Raw genomic sequence first — 22,049 nt, forward strand, 5'->3', positions numbered from 1 at the left:
TAAATTGCAGCGATTTAAATCTTAAAGATGCATTCGTATTTTGAAAGTGCATGTCTGCGGTTTGATGCAATTCGGGTGATCTTCCCATCCCCAGGGCTCGGATTTAACCACGGCAACTGCCGCGACCGCCCTCGTCGTTGGCCGTAATGCCCTGAAAAATAGACCAACATTTGCGGCAAGAACATGCCGTGACCGCCCTTGACTTTTTACTTGTTAATGGACAAGGGATGTAACAGTAAACTGTGTAATGATAATTTGCGATAAAATTCCAGACGGTTAATAACATGTCTAATTTTTTAATTACCGAAAACCCGTCATTTATTAATGCATTTTAGGCAACAGAAGTCAGGCAAATGCGCAATAGCGTCGTTGGGCTTGATAATCATGGCGGACTAACGACACAGACTTTGCTCCGGAGATTTCCCCTCGGAGTAAACGGAGCTAAGCGCTTGGTTTAAGGTAATTTTCCCTCGCTTCCCGCTGTGCGTTTAAGAGCCCACTGCTGTGCTTAGATGGAGACAGGTGTGGACAATATTGGAGGCATTTGTCCCCACACTAAAAGTACACAGCGAAGGAGAAACGATTTGATGTTGCTTTTATTTTCTCAATACAGCGTCCATCAGCTGCTGTGACTGAGAGTTAATGAGGTGAGGAAACATGCAGCAGGCGATGTGTCGTGAATGTTGTCACAACTTGTTTATAAAGACTTTACTTTGTTTTTACTGGGATGTTCACTCCTCCTTTATTTAACTGCAAACTGTATCAATGTTGAAATAACATCAATACTAGCTAAAATGTTTTGTCATCTCATCGAATTGAACGCAAGCTGTGAAGATTGTGTATTCGATGTGAGAGGTGTCACTCTTTATTTTTGTTGGCCAAACTATTGTACTAATAGGAGGCATTGGAGAGGAACAAAGCTTGTTTATTTGACTTTATCTTTAGCCAAACGGCTTTGTGTTTTATTTTGATATCAAAAAGTAAACACCAGGTTTTTTTTTACATTATTTCTGTTTTTTTCGTGTCACAAAGGTATAACTTAAAAAAAAACATTTATGTGACATAGCACGTTGTTAATGTGTTATTGTGTATAGTTAATTTCATATTTCTGCTCAAACTCTTAATGGATCGGTCCTGATAAAGCATCTACATGTACATATAAATGTATATTTATATGTACATGTATATATATTCATATATATATACATATATATATATATATATATATATATATATATATACATATATATACATATATATATACATATATATATATATATATATATATATATATATATATATATATATATATATATATATACATATATATACATATATATATATATATATATATATATATATATATACATACATATATATACATATATATACATATATATATATATATATATATATATATATATATATATATGTATATACATATATATATATACATATATATATATATATATATATATATATATATATATATATATGTATATACATATATATATATATGTATATACATATATATATATATGTATATACATATATATATATATATATATACATATATATATATACATATATATATATATATATATATATATATATATATATATATATATATATATATATATATATATATATATATATATATATGCATGCATGCTTTGGAGCCCCTGCCTCAAAAGAAAATAATGTTTGCCTTGGTGCCCTAAAATATAAGCCCTCCTTTAAGGCAACACTTGCCTTGACCTTAAAAAGTAAAAATTTGAGGCCTGCATCCCTAATGCATATGATATTAACAGGAGGAAGTCATGTCATAATAGTAAATGTTTGTCCACACGCCTATTAACAGTCAAAACACAGAAAAAAACAGATTAATACAACGCCGGTAGTGCAGGTCATCACTTTATTTGAAAAGCATTCGGGTCCAGCATCCATCTTTAATCCTCCAGTCAGCCAACATGCAAACAGCATTCATTCCTTAGCGATAACAGTAGATTTTACCATTGACAGATTATTGGGAAAAGGTTGTTCTACACGTGAAAGAAGCCGAATGACTTTTCTGGTGGAGCCATTAACATGTTGGCTTGGTTCTTGTGAGTAATGTGGATCTGGAATGGAAGAATAAAAGCAGAGTGGGCGGGTCTGTGTGGATGACAAACTAGTTCATGTGCTGACTCGCACTAAATATTATCTCTTCCTGGAATTCCAGCTGAATATGAGCACAATTCAAGAGAAGAAAGCGATGGTTTTAAGATCATTTCTTGGAGTGAGGTTGTTGCTTTAAATGAGATAGGTCGCCTCCTGCTGGTTAATGAAATAAATGCAATTCTGTCCTTTGTGCAGCAGGGGTGTGACTTTTCCACTCAAAAATTAACACTGACTTAGTCATCTTACTCTTGATTTGATCTGACCTACTTACAGTTCAACAGGATAAACCTTGTCCAATGATATGAACGCAGGTGTTCATCACAAATATGATTATTTATTGAACATATGCAGCTGAGATAGGCTCCAGCAACCCCTGTGACCTCAAAAGGGACAAGTGGTAGAAAAATGTATGGATATACAGTACAGGCCAAAAGTTTGGACACACCTTCTCATTCAATTGTCACTGAATGCATCAAAACTATGAATGAACACATGTGGAGTTATGTACTCAACAAAAAAAACATGTTTTATATTCTAGTTTCTTCAAAATAGCCACCTTTTGCTCTAATTACTGCTTTGCACACTCTTGGCATTCTCTCGATGAGCTTCAAGCACACCTGTGAAGTGAAAACTCATTTCAGGTTATTACCTCTTGAAGCCCATCCAGAGAATGCCAAGAGTGTGCAAAGCAGTAATCTGAGCAAATTGCAAGGTGGCTATTTTGAAGAAACTAGAATATAAAACATGTTTTCAGTTATTTCACCTTTTTTTTTACATAACTCCACGTGTTCATTCATAGTTTTGAGGCCTTCAGTGACAATCTACAATGTAAATAGTCATGACAATACAGAAAACCCATTGAATGAGAAGGTGTGTCCAAACTTTTGGCCTGTACTGTAAATCTTAGACTCAGGTCAGGCTGATTAGAATAATAAGTACTAACCAAATATACTGCAAAAGAAGGGAGTCATAAAAACTGACGGAAAATACATTGGCATACAATGTTGCAGTGCTAAAATAAATAAATTGTAACTAGATTAATACTGATATGTGTTTCGTAAATCAACCATCAATAAAAATAAAGTGCAATTGAAAACACAGCTTTACCACTTCAGTGATAATTTTAGCGCTTAACAAACTTCTATGACTTCAGCTCCAGACTATTGAAAAATTTAAAAAATAAATAAATAAATAAATTTAAAGTGATTTAAATGAACCCTTTTTTGTCTTTTTTAACTTTATATTTTAGCATCCTGTTTATCATTATTGTTTATTGTTATTTTTAATACCCTATTTGTATTTGCTTTTATTTTATTTTATTGACATGTTTTGTTAATGTCATAATTTGCTCTATCTGATGGATGTGACAAATTGTTGAATATGTTGCAAGTGCCTTGACTTTTATGTACATGGTGGATATGTGTGTTCAATGAAAAAAAAAATCACAAAAAAAACGTGTGGGAAATTATTTTATTTTTTTTTACTGATTTAAATTAGCCTTTTTTTGTCTTTTTGAACTTTATATTTTATAATCGTGTTTATTATTATTGTTTATTGTTATTTTTAATACGCTATTTGTATTTGTTTTTATTTCCTTGACATGTTTTGTTAATGTCATAATTTGCTCAATCTGATGGATGTGTCAAATTGTTGAATATGTTGCAAGTGCTTTGACTTTTACCTACATTGTGGATGTTTGTTCAATTAAAAAATAAAAGTAAAAAAACGTGGGGGGAAAAAATGTTAAAGTGATTTAAATTAGCCCTTTTATTGTCTTTTTGAACTTTATATTTTATCATCTTGTTTATTATTGTTGTTTGTTTTTATTTCTAATACTCTATTTGTAATTGCTTTAATTTTATTTCCTTGACATGTTTTGTTAATGTCATAATTTGCTCAACCTGATGGATGTGTCAAATTGTTGAATATGTTGCAAGTGCCTTGACTTTTATGTACATGGTGGATATGTTTGTTCATTTAAAAAAAAAAAAAAAAAAAAACGTGTGGGGGGGGGGGGGAATGTTACTGATTTAAATGAGCCCTTTTTTGTCTTTTTGAACTTTATATTTTATAATATTGTTTATTATTATTATTTATTGTTATTTTTAATACTGTATTTGTATTTGCTTGTATTTTATTTCCTTGACATGTTTTGTTGATGCCATAATTTGCTCAACCTGATGGATGTGTCAAATTGTTGAATATGTTGCAAGTGCCTTGACTTTTACCTACATTGTGGATATGTTTGTTCAATTAAAAACAATTAAAAAAAATTAAAAAAACGTGGGGGGGACAAAATGTTAAAGTGATTTAAATTAGCCCTTTTATTGTCTTTTTGAACTTTATATTTTATCATCTTGTTTATTATTGTTGTTTGTTTTTATTTCTAATACTCTATTTGTAATTGCTTTTATTTTATTTCCTTGACATGTTTTGTTAATGTCATAATTTGCTCAACCTGATGGATGTGTCAAATTGTTGAATATGTTGCAAGTGCCTTGACTTTTATGTACATGGTGGATATGTTTGTTCATTTTTTTTAAAAACACAAAAAAAAACGTGTGGGGGGGAAAAAAAAGAATGTTACTGATTTAAATTAGCCCTTTTTTGTCTTTTTGAACTTTATATTTTATAATATTGTTTATTATTATTGTTTATTGTTATTTTTAATACTGTATTTGTATTTGCTTGTATTTTATTTCCTTGACATGTTTTGTTGATGTCATAATTTGCTCAACCTGATGGATGTGTCAAATTGTTGAATATGTTGCAAGTGCCTTGACTTTTACCTACATTGTGGATATGTTTGTTCAATTAAAAACAATAAAAAAAAAAAAAAAACGTGGGGGGGACAAAATGTTAAAGTGATTTAAATTAGCCCTTTTATTGTCTTTTTGAACTTTATATCTTATCATCTTGTTTATTTATTTTTTTATTTTTAATTTTTTTAAATACTCTATTTGTAATTGCTTTTTTTTTATTTCCTTGACATGTTTTGTTAATGTCATAATTTGCTCAACCTGATGGATGTGTCAAATTTGTTGAATATGTTGAATATGTTCAATATGTTGCAAGTGCCTTGACTTTTATGTACTGTACATTGTGGATATGTTTGTTCAATTAAAAAAAAAAAAAAAAAATGTGTGCAAAACAAAAAAATAAGAAAAAAAGACTTTAGCTCCAGACTTCTTCCGTTTGATATTGTCATTACTGCCACAAGTGGTGGAACAGTGTATTACAACTGATACAGACCACAGCTGAGGCGGCCTGGCCTTCCGTTTAAGAAACACTGGTCCATAGGATGTACTACATTCTCTTATTAGACGAAGACTAAAACTTACTGTACAAGGAGGCTGCATCCAAGGCTCCCCGTCAATTTGCATGGGCAAGGATTTCGAAGTCCTATACGGGGGGAGCCAAAATGTCATTTTTGTTATTATTATTTTGTATAAATATGTTGTGTTTTGAGGGAGGCAAAGGCTCACAACCTGATGGTTACTTGGGAAGTCTGCGCCAGCCTATGCCCGGCGCTCTTCAGTCCAGTGTAGATCTGACCCATTTCGATCACCCCTTCCAGACCGAGCACCTCCAGACGCTTGTCGGTCATATCTGGACAGAGATCTTGCTCAAAAATTGTGCAGGAAACAGAGGACGGAAATCCTCACCTTGAGGCGTCGTTTTCAGAATCACTGGATCGGTGATGGCGTCATGCCGCGTCACATCTGCTGGCTCGCCAGGCTTCTTGGACTGGCCCCACAGGTTGGTGCCGCCGTACATGCTGGGTATGTTGACCACAGCGAGGCCCGCTATGGAGACGCTGCTCAGGTCCAGATGTTTGCCACTGCACTGTGGGGAGGGGTTGAACAGAGATAAGGATCACACATCAAGCCCCTTAGACAGGGAAAGGTCAAAGGAAGGTTCACCTCAATTGTCAGACAGTCTGCGAGCTTCTTGAACGACAAGTTGATGGTCTCAGACGAGGCCAGCTCCAAATACCACAGCTTGTTTTTTATTCTTAAAAACATCAGAGGACATAAGTGTGACAGTATTGTGGAGACCGCGGCACTTCGGATTCAAGTCTTCCCAGTAATACTGTGACAGTATCTGACAAAAACTTGGTGAGTGTAGTTATTTTCCGGCGCTTTAGAGTTGGCTGGGTCTGAAAATAAACTACATCTGCCAGAATCCTCTGCCCAGCGTGGGAGCAGCAAAGTGGGGGAGTGGAAGGCTGTAAGCAGAAAGTGCATGGTCCTAACAGGTAAGAAGAACTGTTTTTTTTTAATATTCCCTGAAAATGTCATCAAACTCAATCTGTTTGAGTTCTGTTGTTGACAAACACACAAACTCTGGTGAAAACATAACCTCAAAATATACACTTAAAATCCATTTGCAGCCCGCAACTATTTTTTTTTAATGGCCCGCAGCACATTTTTAAAAAAAGTAAAAAACACATTACGAAGGAAAATAAAAGAGCAAACAGCCGAAATACAACGAGAAAAAGTTGCAATGTTGACTCTGAGACAAAGCTACCATGAAGGCTTTTTTTTTTTCTTTAAAACTGTCATTGCTCAACGACAAAAAACTTTTCTGAATAATTGTTCTGCTGTGGTTTGGTAAAGTAGTTCAGATGTTCACCAATGTTTATCTTGTCTTAATTTGTATTCTGGTTTTATCTGTATTTTTATATACATATGGGCATATATTGTTATTTATTATCATTCGTATATATTCCACAAAGTTTTTTTGGTGAGGGAAAATAATGATCTCATTGTAAATACTACATATGGGGTGGAATATGTCACCACCTTATGGAATGTTTGCAATTAAAACATAAGATATTACAAGTTATTATATATACACACATGTATATATACTACACATATATATATATATATATAAATATATATACACAAATATATACATACATACACATATTTATAAATGTATATATATATATATATATATATGTATAAACATTTATATACGTATAAACGTATATACATATATACAGTATATATATGTTTATGCGAACATATATGTATAAACATATACACATATAAACGTGTATACATATATACAGTATATATGTTTATACGTATATATATATATATATATATATATATACACATATATACGTATATACATATAAACAGTATATATACACGTTTATATATACGTATAAACAGTATATATAAACGTTTATATATACGTATAAACATATATACAGTATATATACATGTATACGTACAGTATATATGTATAAACATTTATGTATAAATGCATACATACATATATATATATATATATATATATATACATATATAATATATGTGTATACATTTATATATTATATATATATATATATATTATATATATATATATATATATATTATATGTGTATACATTTATGTATAATGTGTATGTACAGTATATATATATATATATATATATATATATATATATATATATATATATATATATATATATATATATATATATATATATATATATATATATATATATATATATATATATATATATATATATACAAACTTTGTATATTAGGGGTGTAACGGTACGTGTATTTGTATTGAACCGTTTCGGTACGGGGATTCCGGTTCGGTTCAGAGGTGTACCGAACGAGTTTCCACACGGACATATTAAGTAGCGTAACGCACGTTGTGTAAACAATGCACACCGAGGCGCAACACACGGCAGGCTAGCAACGTCCGAGCTAGGACAACATATAAAAGCCAGAGCTGGAAGACCCTCCTGCCTCGTTAAGATCTCCCGTTTGGGAACACTTCGGCTGCGCGGTGCAGAGGACGGAGATTTGCCGACATTGTTCAGCAGCAGTAGGGCATGCTTCTGCCAACACATCAAACATGCTACCCCATTTGAAGCGGCACCACCCCCAAGTGAACATCGCTTCAACAAAAATAAAGACGAGCAAACAGCTCCCATCTCTTACTGCCAAGTTAGCCAGGCTGGGGGGGAAGAAAAGTTAATCTGAGGCTGAGTTGACTTGAAACTGTTTAATGTTGCACTTTTTATATGTAGAAGAAAAGTTTTGTCATTTTATTTAATCTGAGCAACAACTTGAGGCAGTTTAATGTTGATTTACGTGGACCTCGATTTAAACAAGTTGAAAAACTTATTGGGGTGTTACCATTTAGTGGTCAATTGTAAGGAATATGTACTGTACTTTGCAATCTACTAACTTATCTTATTTAGTTTTTATTTTATATATGTTGACCACATTAACCCTGGCAATGGACCCTGTGTGTATATGTATGTTATGCCATTGTTTACAAATTTGGTAAATAAATAACCAAAAAATGTTTATTTTGTTGCTTTCTTACTGTACCGAAAATGAACCGAACCGTGACCTCTAAACCGAGGTACATACCGAACCGAAATTTTTGTGTACCGTTACACCCCTAATATATATAAATATATATACATAATTAAAGTATATACTTCCATATATATATACAGGTATATATATATATACACACAGGTAAAAGCCAGTAAATTAGAATATTTTGAAAAACTTGATTTTATAGCATGAAGTGCTATAAAACTTGCTGGTAGACGGCTGCGTTGACCCTGGATCTCAGGAAACAGAGTGGACCGACACCAGCAGATGACATGGCACCCCAAACCATCACCCAACCATGCAAATTTTGCATTTCCTTTGGAAATCGAGGTCCCAGAGTCTGGAGGAAGACAGGAGAGGCACAGGATCCACGTTGCCTGAAGTCTAGTGTAAAGTTTCCACCATCAGTGATGGTTTGGGGTGCCATGTCATCTGCTGGTGTCGGTCCACGCTGTTTCCTGAGATCCAGGGTCAACGCAGCCGTCTACCAGCAAGTTTTAGAGCACTTCATGCTTCCTGCTGCTGACCTGCTCTATAGAGATGGAGATTTCAAGTTCCAACAGGACTTGGCGCCTGCACACAGCGCAAAATCTACCCGTGCCTGGTTTACGGACCATGGTATTTCTGTTCTAAATTGGCCCGCCAACTCCCCTGACCTTAGCCCCATAGAAAATCTGTGGGGTATTGTGAAAAGGAAGATGCAGAATGCCAGACTCAAAAAACGCAGAAGAGTTGAAGGCCACTATCAGAGCAACCTGGGCTCTCATAACACCTGAGCAGTGCCAGAAACTCATCGACTCCATGCCACGCCGCATTAACACAGTAATTGAGGCAAAAGGAGCTCCAACCAAGTATTGAGTATTGTACATGCTCATATTTTTCATTTTCATACTTTTCAGTTGGCCAACATTTCTAAAAATCCCTTTTTTGTATTAGCCTTAAGTAATATTCAAATTTTGTGACACACGGAATTTTGGATTTTCATTTGTTGCCACTTCAAATCATCAAAATTAAATGAAATAAACATTTGAATGCATCAGTCTGTGTGCAATGAATAAATATAATGTACAAGTTACACCTTTTGAATGCAATTACTGAAATAAATCAAGTTTTTCAAAATATTCTAATTTACTGGCTTTTACCTGTATATACATATATGTATATATATACATACATACACACACATAGATAGATAGATAGATAGATAGATAGATAGATAGATAGATAGATAGATAGATAGATAGATAGATAGACGGCGTGGCGCAGTGGAAGGATGGCCGTGCGCGACCCGAGGGTCCCTGGTTCAATCCCCACCTAGTACCAACCTTGTCATGTCCGTTGTGTCCTGAGCAAGACACTTCACCCTTGCTCCTGATGGGTGCTGGTTAGCGCCTTGCATGGCAGCTCCCTCCATCAGTGTGTGAATGGGTAAATGTGGAAGTAGTGTCAAAGCGCTTTGAGTACCTTGAAGGTAGAAAAGCGCTATACAAGTACAACCCATTTTTTTCAGGAGAGTTCCCTCAGGAAAAATATACATACATATGTATATATACATACATGTGTATAAAAACATGTATACGTATAAACATATATACATATGTATATATACATATATACATATGTATATATACATATATACATACTGTACATACATATATACATCATATATAATAATAATAATAATAATAACTGGGATTTATATAGCGCTTTTCTAAGTACCCAAAGTCGCTTTACATGTAGAACCCATCAATCAATCACACCTGGTGGTGGTAAGTTACTTTCATAGCCACAGCTGCCCTGGGGTAGACTGACGGAAGCGTGGCTGCAATTTGCGCCAACGGCCCCTCCGACCACCACCTATCATTCATCATTCAATTCACCGGTGTGAGTGGCACCGGGGGCAAAGGGTGAAGTGTCCCGCCCAAGGACACAACGGCAGCGATTTTTGGATGGTAAGAGGCGGGGAGCGAACCTGCAACCCTCAGGTTTCTGGCACGGTTGCTCTACCCACTACGCCATGCCGCCCCATATACATATATACATATGTATATATATATACAAAAATATATACATACACATATATATATATACATATATACACACACATATATATATATATATATACATAAATATATATAAATATATACACATATATACATATATATATACACACATATATTAGGGGTGTAACGGTACACAAAAATTTCGGTTCGGTACGTACCTCGGTTTAGAAGTTACGGTTCGGTTCATTTTCGGTACAGTAAGAAAACAACAAAACATACATTTTTTGGTTATTTATTTACCAAATTTGTAAACAATGGCTTTATCCTTTTAACATTGGGAACACTATAATAATTCTGCCCACGTTAATCAACATTAAACTGCCTCGAGTTGTTGCTCAGATTAAATAAAATGACAAAACTTTTCTTCTACATATAAAAAGTGCAACATTAAACAGTTTCAAGTCAACTCATCATGCTTAATTTATTACAGCATTTGGGAAGCCTGTAGTTGATTTATTATGTAAATGTTATATTTGTATCAACATGTGATAGCAGGGACCCTGCCATTCAAAACTAGGCTGCTGCATTACTAATGATTAATATAACTATAGCTGAAAAAATAGTACAAATAGCAATAGGAGATACTATTCATCCCTGAACACCATGGAGTTCATGTAGGCTTAATGATGCAGTTACATTATTATATCATCTATCAGAAACAGAAACTCTTCATTTAACATAATGTCCTTTTTTGCTGCTTCAACACAGAAAAAGGTAAAGTGAAATAACAGACAGAAAGGGCTTTGCTGTCCGTAACACACACACACACACCGCAAAATGAGCTAACATTACGCTAAAAGCTAATTAGCCTTCACCGCAAGCCAGGATTGCGAGCGAGCTGAGCTGTCGTTTGTTTCTAGAAGGTCAACGGGCTCATAGTGATGTTACTAGTAGTTGACTGGGAGGTGATTATTATAATTTGGGGGAGTCCGCTGCCTGATGTTTACCTGCTAAACACCTTTCTGCTAACCCCACCGCAGAAGCACTGACTACACGCGCTCTGAATACGCATTGCTGATTGGCTGTTACTGCTCTGTGTATAACCAATCAGATGGTTGTGTGGGTGGGACAATGCTGGGTGCTGTGTAGGGTACTGACAAAGACAAAGGCAGAAGAAGCAGAGCAGCTTGTTAAGACTTTAGCTTAGGCGGCTACTTAATATGTTCGTGTGGAAACTCGTTCGGTACACCTCCGAACCGAACCGAAACCCCCTGTACCGAAACAGTTCAATACAAATACACGTACCGTTACACCCCTAACATATATACATACATATATATATACATATCTATCTATCTATCTATATACATACATACATACATACATACATATATATACACATACATATATATACATATACACATACACATATATATATATATATACACATACATACATACATACATACATACAGTATATGTATATATTTGATAAGGTTTTCCTGTGTTCCCTCCTCACCTGCTGTTGAACTTCTGAGGGTGTTTCTCTCTCATGGAATGAAAGCGATGGGCAATAGAAGCATCCTGCGCAGCCGAACATGTTCACGTGTCGATGGAGGCATGTGTGCGCACCAATATTTCATCTTAGCAACTCACCACTCCTATTGAGAAGTAGTTGTTGATGATCTGGCTGGGGACGGGGTCTCCAGTTTCTTTAGGATCATTCTGGATCACCTCGATGTTCCAGCGGTCCATGTGGATCAGCTCACTTTCCTCAATGTTCTTCAGGATCTTGCTCAAGTCCGAGCCTTCGTAGCCTTCCGCCGAGGAGCATTGACGCTTGTTAGTGGGGGGCTACCTGGTTGTTTGCCTGTGCAGCGTTCTTTTACCTCCTCCCCAGCGCAGACAGCGAGCCAAGTCGTTCCCTGTGCCCAAGGGCAGGATAGCCACCTGAGGGGGCACCTGGAGGTCCGCTTTGTCTGGAAAGGAGGGCGCAGGGTTAAATGTGTGGGGCCCGATTCTTCTTCAAAAGCGCTACCTATGGCATCCAGGAGCCACCCGACCGTGCCGTCTCCTCCGCATGCCAAGATCCTGTAGTCACGGAGATTACGGAAGAAGCGTAACCTAAAATAAAACGAGTTCTTGTTAATAGAGCATGAAATGTACATCTTATAGGCGAGCTAGGATGCCATTTACCCTGGGGCGGGGCCGCCGTCTGATAGGTTGTACACTTGGCGCGGGTTCAGCAGGTACTGAAACATGCTGAGAACTCTGTAGAAGACACGCAAATAATCCAAAATGTCATTACGATACATTTAGCCTCGCTCATAAACGCATGACAATGCACCAGGGGCCTCATGTATTAAAACCCGCCTAGATTTCCTGCCAAAAAAATGGTGTACACACAAATCCAGAAGACGTCGTATACACAAATTCAGATGCACTGAAGTGAGCGCACGCTTTCTTAAACATTTGTTTCTTTAATTTCATTGTCAGGTTTTAAAGGAGCCATACGTAATAATTTCATGTCAAGTCATCATTAAATGTCCCTGATATCTCAAAAGGAATTAATAAATCATGTTCCTTTCCAATACGTCTATAACTGATAAAAGTAGTTCAGCCGGGATATGCTCATTTCAAAATTAGATTTACAGCCCCGAAATCTTATTTTCATTTCGATGCCCCGCCCTCCACCGTTTGACCAATTGAAAAGTCAGTGAGTGTCACATCCAGGTTGCCAGTTACGCACCACCATCTTTGTCTGGCTACTGCCACTGGTAAAGTTACTAAACATGTCAGACCTTAGTCATTCTAAAAGGCCTCGTTACCATTCTCAACTTATTGATGACAAAACCAGGATTTGTATCGGGGATGCCTTTGAAAGATGGAGACGATTGAAGGCGGGGAAGATTTTTTCATCTGACGCCAAACTTGCTAATTTCCTCCTTGATAGGTAAGTCAGGCATTTACATTTTCTTATTACTTGTAATAAATGGAAATGGACATTTGGTATGTAAACTATATTGTCCAATACAGTCTATGATCTTGTCTAACAAAGACAGTATGTTCCTGCAACCAATGCTGAGCATGCTAGCCAGGTCGATGACACATGGACATACAGGCTAACGGGGGAAATATATGCCCGTTAGCCTATATGTCGAGGCGTCATCCAACTGACAGGGCAAAATATATTTTGGACAAATAAAAGCTATGTGGATATGGGTAGTGTCAGTGCCTATTTCCTTCTCAATATGCTGATACGCTGAGGAAATGGGTTCCAACATTAGCACGGCTGTCATCATGGCAATGTGAAACATATGGAGACAGCCAAATAACATGATATAATAATTCCTCATTGGTGTTTGCATATTGTGGACTACATGTACCAAGTTATATGGCAAGTTTTGAAACAGTAGTCTATAGGCATACCTTGGTAAATGTCTCCTCTTTATAACCATTGCTAGCATTGGTTGTAGTTGGTTTTAGTCTTTGTTTTCTGATAGTACTGACAATAACCGTAACAGGCATGATGTACTTCTTCCTGAAAATAGCCTCATTTCTGTGTAAAATGTGTTGGTTAGAGATTTGTTATTGACAAAACGCTTGTCTCTTCAGCCATTATGGTCCCAGCACCTCAACCCCTAGTAAGAGGCAGTGGAAGCTTGAAGTTCCTTGGATTAGCCCAGTCCATCCAGCTGGATTCGGCTGCATATCTGGCAACCTCAGTCAGGGAGAGAGGGAGGGGACTACATAATTTTGACCGTGATTGCAGTACCATTTCTGGCCAGATTGTTACATATGGCTCCTTTAAGTACGTTATAAAGGTTCAGAAAAAAATAAATGTTGCTGTGAAAGTTCAATAATAAGGTTGTTTGAGTGAAATTATGAATTATGAACACAACTTACACACCCTTGCAAAAAATGCAAAATGCACTATTTAATATGTTTGTGTTTATGCTTCACTAATGAGAGTATTTGGCCAGCACCATTCTGTCCTACTATTTTCAGTGGCCCTTGAACTCACCGTTGTGTGGACTGTGACTCAACAGGGTTTTTTTCCCGACGCTGCCACAGAAAGACGTGTTTGATGCCACTCCTTCTTTGTCTCATTTTGTCCAACAAACGTTTTATACTGTGCGTGAATGCACAAATGTGAGCTTTTTTTATGTTATTGACTTATGTGGAGTTCTAATCAGGCATATTTGGATGACTGTTGCATGACTGCAACCTAATCGATGCTAACATGCTATTTAGGCTAGCAGTATGTACATATTGCATTATTATGCCTCGTTTGTAGGTATAGTTGAGCTCATTTAACATCCTTTACTTATATCCTCTGTATATTTAGTTTATTTTTCCATGTCTCGTGACACATTATCTGTATGTAAAATTGGCTGCATTTCTGATAGTTGTTTGTGTGCCATGTTGTTCCAGACCACAGCAAACATTAGCCAGCTTGCAAAGATTGTAATAAATGCATTAGAAGAAGACAGCCTGTCATTTCCTTTAACTTGAACACACACATCTATACCTTTGGCCATTGGTCATTTCCAGGAGTTATCTCACCCTCTGAGAAGTTTCACTAATGTTTTCCAATGTTGTAAAAATGTGTGGAATAAATATTACATTTCAACATTTCTGTCAACGAAGATTTGAGTCAGCCTGCAAGACATAGTCATTTTGATAGTAGGCTAATATAGCTAATTAGCCACTTGCATCATGTGTTGCCTTCATTATAACACTTATATAAGCCTTTTAAAGTCATTTTGATAGTGGGCTAATATAGCTAATATAGACACTTTCGTTATGTGTTGTCTTCATTATAACACTTATATAAGACTTTTAAAGTCATTTTGATAGTAGGCTAATATAGCTAATTAGCTACTATAGACACTTACATCATGTGCTGTCTTCATTATAACACTTACATAAGACTTTTAAAGTCATTTTGATAGTAGGCTAATATAGCTAATTAGCTATATTAGCTAATTAGCCACTTCCGTCATGTGTTGCATTCATTCAGTGACGTGCGGTGAGGTTCATGGCTGGTGAGGCACTGACTTCATCACAGTCAGATTTACAAACATATGAACTCTAAAGAGTATCTTATTCACCATTTGATTGGCAGCAGTTAACGGGTTATGTTTAAAAGCTCATACCAGCATTCTTCCCTGCTTGGCACACAGCATCAAGGGTTGGAATTGGGGGTTAAATCACCAAAAATTATTCCCGGGCGCGGCGCCGCTGCTGCCCACTGCTCCCCTCACCTCCCAGGAGGTGATCAAGGGGATGGGTCAAATGCAGAGGACAAATTTCACCACACCTAGTGTGTGTGTGACAATCATTGGTACTTTAACTTAACTTTAACTTTACACATACAAACTGTAGCACACAAAAAGCACATTTAATAAAAAAAACGTTATTATAGTCTTACCTTTACTTATAAATGAAGTCCATGCGCAGCTCCTTTTGAACAAAAGCATCGATAACTTGTTTATAGAAGTCTTCCTTATCTTTCTTCAGTTTTAAAAGTCTCTCTGTCTCAATGGAGATCTTCCTTTAAGTATTACCTCCTGCTTCGATTGAAAGTCCAGTTTAGAAAACTGTTTTATTTTAGATATGTAATCCTCCATGTTAATAGTGCAGGCAAGAGGAAAAAATAAACGATCGCTGCTAACTGTTACTGCTTGTTGTCACTTATTCTGCAGCCGAGTAGTCGCAAGAATGATCTCTGGGATCACTAGCGCCCTCTACCACCAGGAGGCGGGATTACTGCGAGCCTCACACAGTGCGTCTTCGCAGCCGTTTTATGATTGCTCAGCACAAGAAATACGTTACACACATACAGTTGTTGACAAAATACACTGTACATTATATACCTCAGCTAACTAAACTATGGAAATGTATAATATAGTTCATATAGCAATACGGTCTCACTGCACAGCAGGCCAGCAGTTAGCCGAGTCATTGCGCAATCCATGTTGAGGCTCAACTCAGTGACGTGCCTCAACTGGCTGCTGATCACCGCAAGTCTCTTCTCAGTATTTGAACGGCAAATGTGAAAATTCAGCGATTTTGAATAAAAATAATCTAAAACTGGTGAAGTTAAATGGAAAATAACAGTATAGTATAATCACTGGATACATATAACAATTTATTTTTTATTTTTACATTTTTTTTCTTTCCCTGATGGCACATGAGGCCCCACCTCCCCTGCCTCCCCTGACTGCACGTCACTGCCTTCATTATAACACTCATATAAGACTTTTAAAGTCATTTTGATAGTAGGCTAATATACCTAATATAGACACTTACATCATGTGTTCATTATATCACTTATACAAGTCTTTTAATTTTTTGCGGCTCCAGACAGGTTACTTTTTTGTATATTTGGTCCAGTATGGATGGTTCTTTCAACAGTTTAAGTTGCCGACCCCTGGTTTAGGAGCCTAAAACAATATTAAATAAGTAATATTAAAGAGCGAAATGGGGGCCACACAAAGTTTATAACTAGCTTTGAGCGAAAATACTTGAACGATTGTATGTTGCGTCGGGATTTCAATAGTAAGAATATTGAACATCTGCATGATCATGTTTGTAAAAGCAGATGTGTCAGTATGGGGTCTCATGACATCGTGCAGCAGTAAGAGCAAAACTCACTTTTCACCCTGCTTTCCTCCACTTTTGGGGTTTACAAACACCAGCAGGGGGTGAGTGTCCGGAACTGCGACCACCTGAGGAGACACTTTGTTCATCCATTTTGTGCACATATATTCGTGTAACATTCATTTTGTAGTCCAAATCAGCCCAAAATAATTGCCAAATGTACCTGTAGAACGTGGCCGTCAGGTGTCATGTTCAACGGGGTGGTGTCATGCTCCTTGATAAAACACAATCCCAACACTTGTTTAAGAAATGACTTATCAAATCATTAATTATTCATCTGTTGTTGTTTTATTACTGTATTTTCCAGACTATAAGCCACTACTTTTTTTCCAACGCTTTGCACCCTGCCGCTTATAAAACGGTGCGGCTAATTTGTGGATTTGTTATTAGTAGTGCTATGGCGACATCTTATGGACGAGTTTGCTTACTGCAGGTTGAAAAAGGACTTCCCCTTTCATGCCTTGAACCGGATGTATATCCCGTTTTGTCTACTGGTCATCCATAGCGTTTGTACGCTTATGGATTCGTCATTCATCACTCCCAGCAACGTTTGTAAGTTTTACAATATGACTAAAACAATTCTTACTTACTAGACCGTCCCATGTGGGAGGTCTGTACGTGCTATTGTAACGTAATCAAGCTAGAGTTGTTAGCATTAGCTAATATGATAACAGGTTTACGAGTATCTGTGTTGGTATCATTAACTTACAACTACATTCTTTTTGTATTGTTTCAGTTTCACAAATTCCTCAGTAAATTCACCAAAACGTCACCGTGGAGATAACTGATTGGAGAGCAAGCTTGGATGACTTCTGTTTTGTTTGATCAGTCGTTTGGAAACAATAAAGGTATATAAATAAACATTTACAAAATCTTTCATACCAGTATATATACTGTATATGAAGCCTATATACCGGTATGTAAAAATATTTTTTCTTCTAAAATTTGGTGGGTGCGGCTTAAGTCCCGGTGCCGGTTAAAAATGGACTTCCTGTTTCATGCCTTGAACCGGAAGTATATCCCGTTTTGTCTACTGGTCATCCATAGCGCTTCTACTTGTATGGATTAGTCATTCATCACTCCCAGCAACGTTTGGAAGTTTTACAATATAACTAAAACAAATTTTACTTACTAGACCGTCCCATGTGTGAGATCCAGTGTTGGGTTAGTTACTGAAAACCAGTAACTAGTTACAGTTACTAGTTACTTTATTTCAAAAGTAACTCAGTTACTAACTCAGTTACTTACACCAAAAAGTAATGCGTTACTGTGAAAAGTAACTATTTAGTTACTTCTTTTTTTCCTTCATTTCAGTACTGTTATTGCACTGGAGAATAATACAATGTGTTGATCAACTTGACATGCATTTGCATCACTGAACTCTGCTAAGCAATGTGGTCTACATACAACACACAAAGACAAAGATATGTTTCAAAGGGCCAGTTTATTTCAGGCCAAAACAAATTGACAAAACTATTTGAAATAGCTGCAACATAACATACATAAGTAACAAACAGCATAATGACAACATAGCTGTAAAGCTGGCTTCACCCAAGGAAGGCACACATGACATACACAAAGCCTAACCAGGCATTTTTTTCTCTCAAGGAATTGTGAAATAAAATCATGTATTCAGGAGATCAACACTGTAGTGAAGCCCAGAACACTCTACACATTTCCCAAGTTTTAGTTTAGAGATAAGGAAAGATTGGCCTGGCCCACTAGCATCCCTCTTTATGTTTGTGAACTTTATAGTCTATACATTTAGAGTGATGTGATAATCAAACACTCTAGAAGTCTAGAATGAAAGAGTATATAAGAGAATTGACAGTGTGTACCTTCAATGATGAGCAGAGGCAGAGTTTGGAGTGTTTTCTTTAGCTCGCTTTCCATGTTTATGTGCTCACTGTCCAGGTACTTGGAACATGTTTTCCGTGCCATTTGTTGTTTGACGCCGGTATCATGCTAATTAGCTGCCTGAAAACGTGTGACTCCACTGTAGAAATAGCCTGCATGTCTTCTAGCACATACGCTGCAATGGCTCTATCAATGTTGTCCTGGCTAGCAGTGGCCGTGCCAGCAATCTGAGGGTTACTGGTTCAATCCCCACCTTCTACCATCCTAGTCACGTCCGTTGTGTCCTTTAGCAAGACACTTCACCCTTGCTCCTGATGGGTGGTGGTTAGCGCCTTGCATGGCAGCTCCCTCCATCAGTGTGTGAATGTGTGTGTGAATGGGTGAATGTGGAAATAGTGTCAAAGCGCTTTGAGTTCCTTAAAAATGTAGAAAAGCTATACAAGTATAACCCATTTACCATTTATGTAGCTGTTTCAGCAGATTTGAATTGCTGTTTTGGGCAGTATTCCCGGGCGCGGTCACTGCTGCTGCTCACTGCTCCCCTCACCTCCCAGGGGGTGATCAAGGGTGATGGGTCAAATGCAGAGAATAATTTCACCACATCTAGTGTGTGTGTGATAATCATTGGCACTTTAACTTTAAGTAGATGGGATCTTTGATCCAAGACACAACTTACATTTAACTAAACTGTTATTTTCTTTGTGCTCGACAAAAGAAAAGTAGTGACAATGTCTCCATGTTAACTTGTTAAGAAACTCGACTTCTGACTTCACCATGATGTCTTGTTAGTTGTTATGAGAGTAGCGTATGTGTGTGTGCGTGTGGCCCTTTAAGATATCACAGCATGTGAGGTGAGTGACGTCAGTGAGTGAGTGGGCGAGAGAGGTGAGGGAGCGCAACAGTTAGTGTGTGCAGGTGCTCTAGCTTGGTGGATGGCTGCGTGTAAGACACCAATAAAGTCGCAAAGTTGCAACAAACCGCCGGCCTCATCATTCATCCTCGAGTCCGGAGCTGTAAAGACCCACTGCCGGGTAAAGTGAAAGTTGTTAGCCCCGAAATACATAGGCCCTGGAGGAACGTCTCCCCTGCGCTCCGCTCCTCGGTCGAGGAAAGCACGCCTTTTCTTTTCCTTGTGAGACAGAAGGACGACACTTCTTCTGTTTCTAGCCGATACTACATTAAAAAATAACGTAAAATAACGCAGTAACGCATCATGTAGTAACGGTAATTGAGTTACTTAATATAAAAAATAACGCGTTAGATTACTAGTTACCGCCGAAACTAACGGCGTTACAGTAACGCGTTACTTTGTAACGCGTTAGTCCCAACACTGGTGAGATCTGTACGTGCTATTGTAATGTAATCAAGCTAGCGTCATTAGCATTAGTAAAATGCTAACAGGTTTACGAGTGTCTGTGTTAGTATCATTAACTTACAATGGCATTGTTTTTGTATTGTTTCAGTTTTGCAAATTCCTTAGTAATGTCATCAAAACGTCACCGTGGAGTTATTGATTCTGTTTAGCTCAGTAGTCCCCAAAATCCAGCCTGCGGGAAGTCCTAAGTTAAAAAAAAAATATATATATATATATATATATATACACACACATCAGTGACGTGCGGTGAGGTTGATGGCTGGTGAGGCACTGACTTCATCACAGTCAGATTTACAAACATATGAACCCTAAAGAGTATCTATTATTCACCATTTGATTGGCAGCAGTTAACGGGTTATGTTTAAAAGCTCATACCAGCATTCTTCCCTGCTTGGCACTCAGCATCAAGGGTTGGAATTGGGGGTTAAATCACCAAAAATGATTCCCAGGCGCGGCGCCGCTGCTGCCCACTGCTCCCCACTGCTCCCCTCACCTCCCAGGGGGTGATCAAGGGGATGGGTCAAATGCAGAGGACAAATTTCATTACACCTAGTGTGTGTGTGACAATCATTGGTACTTTAACTTAACTTTAACTTTACACATACCGTACAAACTGTAGCACACAAAAAAGCACATTTAATAAAAAAACGTTGTTATGGTCTTACCTTTACTTATAAATGAAGTCCACAACTAAAGCCCTCACTTAAACTTTCCACGTGCAAGATTGAATCTATTTAAAAAAGTGTAACCGAGGGTTTATAAATGTCACCTATACTGTATGAAACTACAAAATAACAAACACGGAGGCTCCAGTTTACACGAGGACCACTTTATTTACCTTCTTTCAAAAACCTCCGCAACGTGACATCACTTCCGCTCTTAGCCCCTTCAAAATAAGAGCTCAAGGCATATACTGTATAACAGCGCATAACAGGAACTTAACATCACAAAGAGGAAAGCCCATGAAAATAGGTTACAAAAGTTATTTAATAAGAAGCCAAAAAGTGCAAAAACAATAATGTTCGTGTTGGAGGAGTTGTGAATTAGGTACACCTGCAGTCTGCAGGTGTATCTGCACAGCAGGCCAGCAGTTAGCCGAGTCATTGCGCAATCCATGTTGCGGCACTGAGTGACGTGCCTCAACTGACTGCTGTTCACCGCACCGTCCGTCTCTTCTCAGTATTTGAACGGCAAATGTGAAAATTCAGCGATTTTGAATAAAAATAATCTAAAACTGGTGAAGTTAAATAGAAAATAACTTTATAGTATAATCACTGGATACATATAACAATTACAATTTTTTTTTTGTCCCTGCAGTCATTCACAACTCCTCCAACACCAGTGTTGGGACTAACGCGTTACCGTAACGCCGTTAGTTTCGGCGGTAACTAGTAATCTAACGCGTTATTTTTTATATTCAGTAACTCAGTTACCGTTACTACATGATGCGTTACTGCGTTATTTTACGTTATTTTTTATGTAGTATCGGCTAGAAACTGAGGATCTGAGTGTGTTTTTTGCAGCGAAGCAGAGACGTGCTTCTGATTCTTCCTCTGCGCTCTGTGTGTGTGTGGGGGAAGGGGAGGGGAGGGGGGTGCGCAATACAACGT

General features: G+C 37.2%; 1 protein-coding gene across 2 annotated transcripts in view; it reads right to left on the reverse strand.

Moving 5' to 3' along the window:
- Positions 1 to 1,897: 1,897 nt before the first annotated feature.
- The window catches only part of dgkab (diacylglycerol kinase, alpha b), a 90,605-nt gene continuing 70,453 nt past the window's right edge, over positions 1,898 to 22,049 (reverse strand). For both annotated transcript variants that reach the window (XM_061984785.2, XM_061984784.2), the window contains 12 exons: positions 17,371 to 17,421; positions 17,202 to 17,275; positions 12,738 to 12,812; positions 12,580 to 12,665; positions 12,431 to 12,520; positions 12,198 to 12,358; positions 12,061 to 12,125; positions 6,084 to 6,174; positions 5,826 to 6,006; positions 5,649 to 5,769; positions 5,502 to 5,562; positions 1,898 to 2,120 (listed from right to left, as the gene is read on the reverse strand). In XM_061984785.2, the coding sequence (XP_061840769.1) occupies positions 2,043 to 2,120; positions 5,502 to 5,562; positions 5,649 to 5,769; positions 5,826 to 6,006; positions 6,084 to 6,174; positions 12,061 to 12,125; positions 12,198 to 12,358; positions 12,431 to 12,520; positions 12,580 to 12,665; positions 12,738 to 12,812; positions 17,202 to 17,275; positions 17,371 to 17,421 (1,134 nt within the window). In that variant the 3' untranslated portion in view covers positions 1,898 to 2,042. The remainder of the gene's footprint in view (positions 2,121 to 5,501; positions 5,563 to 5,648; positions 5,770 to 5,825; positions 6,007 to 6,083; positions 6,175 to 12,060; positions 12,126 to 12,197; positions 12,359 to 12,430; positions 12,521 to 12,579; positions 12,666 to 12,737; positions 12,813 to 17,201; positions 17,276 to 17,370; positions 17,422 to 22,049) is intronic.

This window comes from Nerophis lumbriciformis, linkage group LG23 (assembly GCF_033978685.3).
Source record: "Nerophis lumbriciformis linkage group LG23, RoL_Nlum_v2.1, whole genome shotgun sequence".
NCBI classification, from domain to species: domain Eukaryota; kingdom Metazoa; phylum Chordata; class Actinopteri; order Syngnathiformes; family Syngnathidae; genus Nerophis; species Nerophis lumbriciformis.